This window comes from Diabrotica virgifera, chromosome 2 (assembly GCF_917563875.1).
Source record: "Diabrotica virgifera virgifera chromosome 2, PGI_DIABVI_V3a".
In the NCBI taxonomy this organism is placed as follows: Eukaryota; Metazoa; Arthropoda; class Insecta; order Coleoptera; family Chrysomelidae; genus Diabrotica; species Diabrotica virgifera.
The window spans coordinates 231,298,191-231,311,320 of NC_065444.1; the positions used below are offsets into that span (position 1 = coordinate 231,298,191).

The 13,130-nt window shown below is 33.0% G+C and overlaps 1 protein-coding gene across 1 annotated transcript in view; it reads left to right on the plus strand.

Annotated features, from left to right (window-relative positions):
- Positions 1–4,083, plus strand: part of LOC114334020 (peptidyl-prolyl cis-trans isomerase Fkbp12) — a 71,633-nt gene extending 67,550 nt beyond the window's left edge. The window contains exon 4 of the mRNA XM_028284018.2: positions 3,547–4,083. Coding sequence (XP_028139819.1) covers positions 3,547–3,675 — 129 coding nt within the window. The 3' untranslated portion in view covers positions 3,676–4,083. The remainder of the gene's footprint in view (positions 1–3,546) is intronic.
- The last annotated feature ends 9,047 nt before the right edge of the window (positions 4,084–13,130 follow it).

The following is a 13,130-nucleotide window of genomic DNA, read 5'->3' on the forward strand; positions in this document are numbered from 1 at the left end:
CAATGTTGGTCTACAAACCGAATGTTGTCGGTTTTTCGTGTACATATCTAAGGATCACCACGGAAGGCCAGTGCAGACTGAGCAACTTAACCAACAGATAAAAACTGTTCTTACTTGACCCAACTTAGTGGCTCAACTTATTGTTCCAACCAGTAGGCCAAACGTGTACTGGGGCCATAAGATTTAACATGGTCAGAATCTTATATGTATTTCTTGGATGGATTTAATGATAGATGGACATATTCATTTGTAAATAACTTCTACACAAAGATTGTCAGTGGAAATATAGCATGTGAAAAGAAGATTGGATGTAATTAATACAATATTTTTGATATCAGTTATTCATTTACTTTTACAATGTTAGTTTTTACAATGGCTCTGAATCAGATCTAAGTAAGAAACGTTAAAAAATGTATCTATTTATATGGTATTGCTCTCCGGTAAGGTTGAAACTGAACAGTGATACATTTATTTTGAAAAGTGTCTTTGATGACGGATTTTCTGTAAGTGATAGTAGGGGAACATGGGATGCTAAATTTGCAGTTACTAAAGCGTCATGGGGACCTATTGGGTTGTGAAATCAAAAAAAGTTAAGTTTTCCATTTTAGTGGGAATTTTCCATTTTTTCATTTAATTTTCCACTTCCAAAAATCTTTTTTCCGATTATAGCGCCATCTATCCATAATTCGAAAAAATGTTTCGAATAGCAGTTATTTATTTTTATGTAAGACATCATAATCTGCAATAAAAAATAGAGGTTTCTATTTAAGATTTTAAATTAACCCCCCACCCCACCTCCGTGTGAGGTCGTGTTTGGTGTCATTCGATAGATTTTTGAACAATATTAAACATGTATTTTTCAGTTTTTCGATTTGATGTTCATTTCGCGAAATATTCGCTTTTTTTGTGAAACTTTGTGACTTGCCCATTTCCTTACATCCAGCTCAAATCGTCCGATTTTTTAAATATTCACTGTTCTTCATGTACTCAACTCACCTTGTGTTAATCTGACGTTTTTGAGTCTTTCTAAGGATAGATTTTTTTACAAACTGCCCCAACACATGCCCCTGTATTAACACTATATATGGCAGCGATACAGATCTACAAAGAATTTTAGACAAGGTTGTTGCAACGAGCGAAGAATTTGGTCTGTCACTAAACATAAAGAAAGCAAAATTCATGGTTATACCAAAGAAAAATATTAGAAACATCAATCTACGTGTAAATAATAAGACGATAGAACGAGTTCAGAATTATAACTGTTTAGGGCAGAGGTTCCCAAACTATTTTTTCTCGTAGACCACTTTAAAAAATATACTGGTTTCGGTGGGTGGACCCCCTGCAGCTACATTTTTACCATACTTCCAATGAAAAACATGGGGGGGGGGGGTAAAAATAAGACATTGAAGGTCTTTTTCGTCTTCTTTTCTTTTCTCAAAATATCATTTTAAGCGATTTTACAGTGATTTTGAATCTATTAAAATAAATTTGCATTTTTTATCGTAAATTATCAATTGAAAAAAATGTGTTTTAATAGAAGGGTCATCCAAAATGTGATTATTAAGCATTATAACAAGTTTTTTGTTTTACAACAAGTTGTTGATCAAACAGCGTAGAAAACGATAAAATACTGTTTTTTCCATTTTTCTCCATTCCCAAAATACATGTTCTATTTGGCTGAAAATTTGTCCAAAGATAGCCAAAACACAGGACTTTAATGGTTAAAAGAATTTGTTTAGTTTTTGCTCAATATCTCCGCCATATTTATCTTTTCGACAACAAGTGTAAGGAGTTAAGTTGTGGAAAATATGATTTCGAATAATTTATTCTATTATAAATTTTTTTGTGCCGTCGATATTTTCCGAGTTATGGGGGAAAGAGTGACAGTTACAGCATAATTATTGAATTATCTCGTTTATTATTAGTTTTATAACAAAAATGGAGAGAATTAAATTTTATACAATTTTGATTTCTTTCATCTTTTTGCTAAAATCAATATTTCAGGTAGTACGTATGCGGTAAAGGCGCGAGCATAAGCCCCGATTGATTTGATAACAGTGGTCTTTGTTCAATATCTCCGCAATTCTCAACTTTTCGACAAAAATGGTAGGAACTGAAATTGATCCAAATAAATTGTGTTTACAATAATTATTATAATTTTCTTAACCATTTTTTTCGTATGGTCGATATTTTCCGAATTAATTGTACTTACAGTAAACGCCTATATTTTTGACTCTGATATTATTCCACGTATTTTTTTTTATTGTAAAACGATACAAATTCTTTTAACCACTTAAAATCCCGTGTTTTGGCTATCTGTGGGCAAATTTTCAGTCAAATCGAAAGATATGTGTTTTGGAAATGGAGGAAAATGTAAAGAAAGGTATTTTAACGTTTCTACATTAAAATTTGATCAAAAACTTGTTTTTAATCAAAATATTTTGTTATTATGCATTATAACATTTTTGGGTCACTACTATTAAAATATGATTTTTTCCATTGATATTTTACAAAAAAAATGCAAATTTGTTTAAATAAATACCAAATCGCTATAAAATTTTCGTGGACCCCCACTTGCAACTTGTGAACCCCCATTTTTATTTCACGCCAACGTAAACCCCCGTTGAATCCCTCGTGGACCCCTGGTGGTCCACCTGGACCACTTGGGGAATCACTGGTTTAGGAACAAACATTAATGAAACAAACGATTATACCAAAGAAATCAGAGTTAGAATAGAAAAGGCTAGAAGTGCATTCAATAATATAAAACAAATATTATGTAGTAGAGACCTCAGCCTAAATCTTAGAAAACGAGTGCTAAACTGTTATGTATTTTCTGTTCATTTGTATGGTGTGGAGACATCGACTCTGTAATAATCAATGTCTCAATAGGTTGGAAGCATTTGAAATGTGGACATATCGAAGAATTCTGAGAATCTCCTGGACAGACAATAACCAATGAAGAAGTACTAAGAAGAATAGAGAACAGCAATCAAAATAAGAAAACTGCAATACTTGCGTCATATAACACGTGGTGGCAGATATGAGCTCCTAAAATTAATAATGCATGGAAAGATTCAAGGAAGGCGCAGTGTAGGTAGAAGAAAAATGTACTGGCTGAGAAATCTCAGAGAATGGTTTTATTGCAGCTCAACTGAACTCTTTCAGACTGTAGTGTCAAAAGTTAGAATAGCAATGATGATTGCCAACCTTTGTCGCGGAGATGGCACGTAAAAAAGATGGCAGGGGTCATTTACAAGGTAGCTCCCATGTGATTTTTTGACGCGCTCGAGTAACCCGCAAAATCCCCGCTTGGGCTCCCCTACCATGACAAATTACTTTCTTTTTTAAGACTAACTAGATATGGAGCTGAAAAGCATAAGGATTTCAGAATAATTTAGTAGCTTTATATGATGATCAAATATCCTTGCGCTCTGATTTATTTTAGAGTAAACGTGCTGTTTCTATGGGTGTAACTGATACTAAGAATTTAATTTTTATATATAATTTCTAATGACTCGATTCTAATCATATTTTTATTTGCAGTTAAGTCTTGGACAGAGGGCCAAACTTACCTGCACCGCTGATTATGCATACGGATCCAGGGGCCATCCAGGAATCATTCCTCCCAACGCAACACTCATCTTTGATGTAGAACTTATTGCAATAGAGTAAACTTAAGATTGCCTTAGAGAATGTTAGATGATGACTACATATTTCTAAGAGTAAGATTTGGTTTTATTTAGAACTGAATTTTACACGGTTTGTGAATTTTATATTAAAGTTATTAGAAGTGTAGAAAGAGGTAATTTTTTTATTTAGCATATCGTTGTTTTCATAAGCTTGACATCAAAATGACAATAAAAAGCACAAACCGACAAAGAAAATGTTGTAGTGTAAATTCGTCTAAAATAAAAACAAATAATAGTCATTAACAGGTTAATTTTGTGCATTTTTTCAGTATATTTAAGTCCTTGCAGTGTTAAAGTATAATTTCAATTAAATAACGAAAGTGTTCTGATACTTTCACATTTCATTGCATTTATAGGTGTTGTGATGTTCTAATAAAAAGAATTTGATGTCTGCATTTTTTTTATTGTATTTGGATATCCTGATAAATTTAAATTACGTTAAGGTTAAAGGTGCATCTGTACCTTCGGGCAGGGATCACCAATTATATTACCGAAGGGTCCGTTTCAGGACCTTAGGACGCTTCCGGGGCCCGGATTTAATGCTACCTGATTCTGTTTTTTTTATGCAACTATACTGTTCAACAATCTTTTGGAACATATTAAAAAAAAAGTGCAATTAAATTTTGAATTTTAGTAATAGCTGACCTTAAATAGCCTTGTTTACTTTACATACACCTGCTGTTCTGTACATTATACGGAAAGTCTGACGACTAACAAAAATATACGGAAATGAGAAGGGACCGTTCAAGTCTTGCGTAACGCAGGTTGGTGGTGGGGGAGGGGGGGGGGGTCAAAAATCTTTAAAAATTGCGTTACGTAATAGTTAAACGCCCATTACAGTGCGTTACGTAGGGGGGTCAAAAATCTTCAAAAATTGCGTTACGTAATATTTGAACGCTCCCAAACTAATACAATTAATATCTGATTGTTTTTCGGCTACTGTAAAGTTAAATACTACAGTTAGACCAGGGCATTAAGGAAAAAATAAATCCTATCGACTATCTTTTTCCATTGAGTTCAGGATGACGTCAGCAAAAAAGGCTACAATCAAAAATGGATGGAAATGCTTAATTGCATTTACAGTGCATAACATTCATCCACAAGTGGATAAACATGTCAAAATCAGTATTATATTAAGGGCCGGATTTTGTGACTCGGGGGATTTTGAGGTCGCTGATCATATGTACCCCATCATAACTGACCCCCGGGCACCTGGTGCCTAAAGTCATTGCTAAGGCACGTCGTCTTCTTGAATTTCGAGGGTTTTAGGCACTAAAGTAATGCAAACAGATTAAACGGGGTTTTTGGGCTCGCTGAACAAGAATACTCCATTAGAACCAACGTCCTGTGCACCTGATGCTTAAAAATCCTCAAAACTTCGAGAAGACGTGCTTTAGCAGTGACCCTGGGCACCAGGTACTTCCGGGGTCTTCTGATGGCGTATTCGTGTTCAGCGGCTCCAAAACCTCCGAGTAATCTGTTTATGCATGCAAATATATTATTAGAGGTTTTTAGGGTCGCAGACCACGAGCCATCAGGACGGACCCACAGACCATCTGGTGCCCTTGTAGTCCAGGGTAATACGCTAGAAATCGACCATGTTCGGGACACTCAAAGATCCAGGTAGCTGACTACTTTTTTAGTTATTATAGACCTATAGGAAGAAAACCTACCTGTTTCCTGCCTAAAGTTCGCGTCCGTTTTTTAATTATTGACAATTTAGTGCAAAAATCGCGGTTTTTTCGATTTTTTGCACTCCATTCAAAAGCTAAACAGTTGACATAAAACTACAAAATTTAATTTTTTTAGAACATTTAAAAACCTTCAAAATGCCGATTTTTGAAAGTTAAAAAGTTAATTTATTGCTACGCAAACTGCAAAATAAGTGAAAATCGTTATTTGTTAATAAGTTTTACCAAAACTACTTTAGAATTTTTGTGTTTCACCCAAAGTTGTGTATTGAAGTACTTAACAAACCCTCAAAATTTGAGACCGATCCATTAATTAGTTTAAAAGTTATTCTATTTGTTTATCCCAGAGAACTTTATTTTGCAATACCATAAGACAGAAAATATTGAAGATAAGGCAATTCTGCGTATGTCACATGAAAGTAAGAACAGTGATACTATTAAAATGTACTAAAATAAAGATAAAAAAATTATCTCATAGTGAAAAATACTAATGTCAAATTTTTGAAATTTTTTGTTTATAAATATTTAGAACAACTTTAAAAATATTATCCGTAGAAAAGTCATTTTACATATTCGAAAAGTTCGCATTTTACACGAATTTTTAAAAGTGTTGTTCAGTTGGTGACTAGTCGTAGTAAGTGAAGGGGGAGCCGGGAGCCGACAAATGCACGAGTTCAAAAACTAGAAAAGGCAAACTTAAAACTACTATCATTTTCTATATCTCTGGATCTGCTGAATATATTTTGATCTTTCTTTTTTTAATTTGTATGTAATTTTTCTGTACATTACAAATAATATGTAATTCATCTATTTGCAATTTGACATTTATTAATTAATAAAAAGTTTAAACAATTTTTGAAAAAATTATTTTTTCCCAAAAATCCATGTTTTTAATCAGACTATCATTATTAATCATACAAAATTTAAGGTATACTTTAATAAATAAATTATCTTCAATAAATAATTATCTAATAAAAATATTTTATTTATTAAAGTGAACTTTAACTTTTTGTATGATCATTAATGATACTATATGATTAAAAAAATAGATTTTTGTAAAAAATATTTTTTCAAGTATTGTTTAAACAAATTAGACTGATTATTAATTAATAAATTTATAAACAGATTGCATATTTGTAATGTACGTAGAAATTACATACGAATTAAAAAAAGAAAGATGAAAATCCATTGAGTTCATCCGGAGATACAGAAAATTGTATTAGTTTGAAATTGCTTTTTCGGTATTTTAACTCGGTGGATTCGTAGGTTCCCCCTAGTAACCGTTTGAACTACAATTTTGAAAAATCGTAGACGGTGCTGTTATGATACAATGTTTATGCAAATTTTTTAACAAAAAATACAAATGCCGTTATTTAAAATGACATCAATGAAATTCCTTAATTATAAACAAATTAGCTGTGAATTAAAAAAAAAACACATGGCTAATTTTGTCCCTAATGAACCCAGGCTATTTTTTTATTTGAAAATTTGTTTAGAAATACTAGTTTTTCGAATATATAAAAATATTGTTCATACGGACAATATTTGTAAAGTTATTCAAAATGTTTATAAACTACAAAATTTCAAAAATTTGGCATTAGGATTTTTGATTATATTGATTAATTTTTTTATCTTTTTTTAATACATTTTGATACTATCACTCTTCTACTTTCATTAGGCATACTCAAAATTGCCCTATCTTCATTATTTTCTGTCTTATGTTATTGCAAAATAAAGGTCTCTGGGATAAGCAAATAGAATAACTGTTAAACTATTTAAAGGATCGGTCTCAAATTTTAAAGGCTTGTTAAGTACCCCAATACCCAACTTTGGGTGAAACACTAAAGTTCTAAGATAGTTTTAGTAAAAGTTATTGACAAATTGACTTATTTTGCAGTTTGCGTAGCAACAAATTAAACTTTGGGTGAAACACTAAAGTTCTAAGATAGTTTTAGTAAAAGTTATTGACAAATTGACTTATTTTGCAGTTTGCGTAGCAACAAATTAACTTTTTAACTTTAAAAAATCGGCATTTCAAAGGTTTTTCAATGTTCTAACAAATTGAATTTTGTAATTTTATGTCAACTATTTAGCTTTTAAATGGGGTGCAAGAAATCGAAAAAATCGCGATTTTTGCACTAAATTGTTAATAATTAAAAAACGGACGCGAACTCTAGGCAGGAAACAGGTAGGTTTTCTTCCTATAGGTCTACCATAACTATAAAAGTAGTCAGCTACCTGGATCTTTGAGTGTCCCGAGAAAATCCCTATTACCCTGGACTATTGGTAACTGCTAAGGCTCGTCGTCTTCTGGAGTTTCGAGGGTTTTTGTATCTGGTGCACCGGAAGTTGGTAATGGAGTATCCTTGTTCAGCGACCCCAAAAACCCCTGAGTTATCTGTCTGTATCAATTTAGTGCCGAAAACCTTCGAAACTTCAGACTACTTACCTTAACAATAACACTGAGTTCCAGGGGCTCTGGGGGCAATTCTAAATGCGTATTCGTGTTCAGTGTCTCCAAAAATCCCCGAATAACAAAATAAGGCCCTTAATATTTATACTGATTTTGACATGTTTATTCACTTTTGGATAAATTTTTATGCACTTCAAAATGCAATTATGCATTTCCACCCATTTTTCTATTGTAGCCTTTTTCCTGACGTGTTCCTGAACATAATGCAAAAAGTTGCAAGTCGATAAAAATGGGTTTATTCCGGTTTTTCTGTTCTAAATTCCCTAGTCTAAGTAAATTAAATATAAATGTGTATTATTTTGATATTATCATCAGTAGGTGTATTTTAAACACAAATTATTACTGAGAATATTTTAAAAGTTGGGAATTTATATTTTGGACGCTAATGACATATTTCTCAAGTTTTTGGACATCTTTAATTTTGTACATAGTTTCTTAAATCCAGTTATTGAAACTGAGAAATTTAAAATAAATACTAGTACAAAATGGTAATTAACATTTTTTTACATTAGTTTTTATGCAATATGAACAGATAGTGGAAACGAGAAGTTAGAAACTTTATAAATGCGAAAATTCTTAACTAAATTCACAACTGAAAAGTACTTCCACTTAGGGGGCGTTCAAGTATTACGTAACGCAATTTTTGAAGATTTTTGACCCCCCCCCCCAGTCTACGTGTGCCGTGTACGTTAAAAACACCATAAGATCACATCCAACTTGTGCACTTGTGGGCTATAGCGGGTAGCGGCGCAGGTGGTGAGTTGTATTTTGCCCTATGAAAAATCATTGGGATAGGAACCACCGTAAGAGCGGTGAACGAGAGGTTCTGTCTAAGGCCTCGCATCCGTGAAGTTTCTCCTTTGAAAGAGAATAAAAATAATTAAATATTACCTATTAGATACTTAAATACTCCTTGGATCTGTGATTTCGGATTTCAATTGAAGACATAAGTGGATAAAGGTCATATGTCACAAAATGATGTTTTTGAGTAATGAGCATTTTAGTGTCTTTTGTTCCAAGTTAATTATTTGTTTTATAAATTTGCATTGCTATACTTTTTTAAACAGGTATCTGAAGGTACTTTTTTTTCACTTTAAATTTAATTAAAAAAAAGTTACATTAAGCCAAATTTAAATTTTGTGGACATATTACCTTCATCCAAATAGTAAATGGTAGAAAATTTTTCAAATTTACAAATTTCACGTGGATAAAGGTATTATGTCCAAACGCAATTTTGGACATAATACCTTTATCCGCTACAATTCGAAAATCATAGTGTGACATATTGCTTTAATACCTTCCTGTTATTTTTATTTTGCTAAAAATAGGAAATATTAAAATTTTAAAAGGTTAAACAGCACATTAGAAGAACAAAAACCTAATAAAACAATTTTCTCAAAAAATGTGACATATGACCTTTATCCACTTATGTCTTCAATTACTGTATAGTCAGATTAAAATGTTATTTATAGAATGATAAATTTTACATATGAATGTTTGTGTGAAAATAATTTTGAGGGTTCACGTGCACATGTGCACTTATGGAGAAACCGCCACTGCTCTAAATGAAACAATTCGTATAATATCGGGTTGCCGGAAACCAGCTCCTATCGAAGAGGACCCATAGTTGGAATCCACCACCTATCAGAAGACAGGTTACGTCAGAGGTAGAACGAAAGAAGTAGGAGGTGAATTGAAGACACCCCTTGTATGATCACCAGCCAAGTAGACTAAGACCTCGGAAAAGCTTTTTGGAAAAATAAAGATCCTTGTCCGAAGCGCCAGAGACGCGCTGAATACACCTATGGCAAGCGTCAGCTACCATAACACATTTTGACCTCTCTGAGTTAATGGCTGCTGAATACAATGGGCCGTTTCCGACATGGAAAGCGCGGACATGGACATGGACGTGGAAAGCGTGTTGTACTAGTAACCTGAAAAATGGGGAACCTACCAAGAGGACGACACTTGCGACTGTGGCACGGAGAGAATAGTCACTATAGAATAGAATAGAATAGAAATATGCTTTATTGCCATGAAAAATTTTACAATTTTATCGACAAAGCTTATAAATAGTCAAAAAAAAAACAAAACAGTAACAATCCAATTTACTAAAATTACATAAATCGTCAATAAGTTAAATAAAATAAATAAATAAATCGAAGTTAAAACAGAAATATTCAATTGCAAAAATTTAAATAAATTGCAAATTCATAGTCTACTTAATAATTAATAAAAAAGGTTTAAAAGTTAAAAAGTTAAGCTGCTGCATATGACACCCAAATATAGATAAAAAAATAATAAAAATACTACTTGTGCAAAGGGTACTGTAATTTCTTAGTTATTGACTAAAATAATCTTCTACTGAATAATATGGTCTTTCAGACAGGTAGGCTTTTGTCAGTTTACGGAATTTGGGAAAAGATGGTGCAGATTTTAGTTGTAGGGGGAGATAGTTGTACATTTTTTTGCGGAATATAATATCGATTTCTTTACTAACTCCGAGGACGGGGTCGGCAAATAGACGTCAAACGTAGAATTTCTCGTGAAGTAGTGATGATTAGGTCTTGGTGGAAAGACATGTAGATGTTTACGAATTAAACAAACAGTTTCTAAAATATACAAAGATGAAAGGGTTAAAATTCCGTGATCTTTGAAGTAACTTCTGCAGTGTGTTGTTCTTCTGAGGCCAAACAGATATCTTATAGCTCTTTTTTGTAATTTGAAAATAACATCGAATTGGGCAGCTGTACCAGAACCCCAAAAAGGAAGACCATAACGAAGATGTGACTCGAACAAAGAAAAATATGTTATTTTGGAAGATGCTAAATTGAGTTCATTCGAAACAGATCTTATAGCATAGCAGGCTGAAGAGAGTTTCTTCCGTAACAAATCTATATGGAGGGACCATTTAAGGTTGCTGTCTAAAAAAATGCCAAGAAATTTTACAGAATCAACGGTACTGATCTGGCTGTTATTAAGAGGTAAGGGTTGAAATGCTCCTTTATAAGACAATGCTACTGTTTTATCTACGTTAAACGAGAGTAAATTTGAGTCAGACCAGGTTTTTATTGTAAGTAGATCAGAAGTTATAGTAGCATGAAGAGTTGCAATATTTGAGTTGCTCCAAGTGATACTGGTATCATCAGCAAAAAGAAAGATGTTTCCATCGATTTTTAAATTAGTGATGTCATTAATAAAGATAAGGAAAAGTAGAGGGCCCAATACTGAACCTTGAGGTACCCCACATACAATGTTTTTGAGACTAGAGTCTTTATCGTTTGCTCTAACCAGTTGTTTCCTATCTTCCAAGTAAGATTGGAACCAATCTAAAGAAATGCCTCGAATTCCGTAGAAATTTAGTTTTTTTATCAAAATGTTGTGATTTACACAATCAAAAGCTTTGGCATAGTCACAAAAAACGGTGGCAGTGTAAAGATTATTGTTCAGTGCTTGATAAACCTCATGTAGTACAGAAAACATGGCATCAGTGGTGCATTTATTATTTAAAAAGCCGAACTGATTTTGTGATAAAATGTTGTTTTCAACTAGAAAGGACATAAGTCGGGCTTTTATGAGTCTCTCAATAATTTTGGAGAGTACCGGTAGTAGTGCAATAGGTCTATAATTGCAGGTATTAGATATTTCACCACCCTTATGAAGAGGAATAATGATGGCTGTCTTCAGGCACTCTGGAAATTTACCTTTCTCAAAAGAATCATTAATTAGTGAGATGAGGACTTCTAACACATTTTCTGGAAGATTAGAAAAAAATTTGATCGATAGACCATCAGTACTACAGGAAGATTTGCTTTTGATACTATTAATTGTTTGGATTAGTTCAGATTTAACGACTGGTTTTATAAAGAATGAATTCGAGACCTTTCTTGAATTAGGGAGATATGAAATGGGATCTTGTTGTGGCAAAATAGTTGATGTAATATTTTTACTCACATTAACAAAGTATTCATTTAGATTTTCAGGGTCTGGAAGGGAAAGTGTTTGAGCAGTGTGGGTTTTATTTCGAAGATCGTTTATTATGGACCAAGTTTCTTTTGCAACACTTTTGGAGCTTCCCAGACGGTTCTGGTAGTAGACTTTTTTTAGCTGATTTTATAAGTTTAAGATAGGTTGCCCTATACTTGGTGATATATTCAGTGATAGAGACGTTGGTAGTAAATTTCTTGATATAGAGAACAGAACGCATATTCTTGGAAGATATTCGGATACCTTTAGTAGTCCAGGGTTTGTGATGTTTTGGCTTAATTGCAATTAAAGGAAATGCTTTATTGAAGATACAGATAAGCTTATCTAAGAATTCACTGAAATTATTATTCACGTCCATGGCAGGAAAGCGCCACTCAGAGGTTAAGCATAAATTTTGGAATTTACGAAAGTTCCGGGTGGAAAAAATCCTGCCTAAACGTCGGGTTTTCGAGGAGGGCTTGCTGGAGATATTAAACTTCGTATAAACTGCTTCATGGTCAGATAGTCCAGCATTAATAATTGTAGAGTGGACATCAAGTGGTGAGAAATCTGAGACTGTATAATCAATTATGGTAGATGAAGTTTTTGTAATCCTTGTAGGAGAATCAACGTGCATTGTTAGACCATACGATTCAAATATGTTGACCAAGGCTATTCGTGTAGCACAAGCAGCAGCATAATCAATGTTAAAGTCCCCGCATAAAATTTTTCTACTTTTATGGGGCAGGTCATCTAACAAATTTAGCAGGTTCTGAAAAAATAGTTCCACGGAAGAAGCAGGTGATCTATAAATGCAAATAATATAAAGATTAAGATTCTTATTGTAAACTAAGGAAAACTCAAAGGAGGCTTCACTTAACAGAAAGTCATATTTTGTTACCAAAGAAAAATCATTACTCGTAGACAAAATTAGTGTCCCCCCATAAGCTGAGCTTGGACGATCATACCTAGCAATTGTGGTGTATTTATCTACAAATAAAGGCTCGTTGACTTCAAGCCAGTGCTCTGTAACCGCAACTATTTACTATTACCTGCGCAGAAAAACACTTAAGGGAATAGGTGCAAAATGTCCCCTGTCAAAATGTTCAATGTGTTTTAAATGTAGGTATGTATTCATTTGTTTTCGAATCCCGAAAAAACTATTAGGTATTTTTGAAAAATTTAAACGCAGAATGAAAGATTGCATTTTTACGGAGGGCCGAAAGTCAGAATAACTAAAAAGTTTCTTTTGAATAAGCGATATTTGAAATTAAAAGTTAGACTAAATTTTCTCTTTTCTTTTTACCC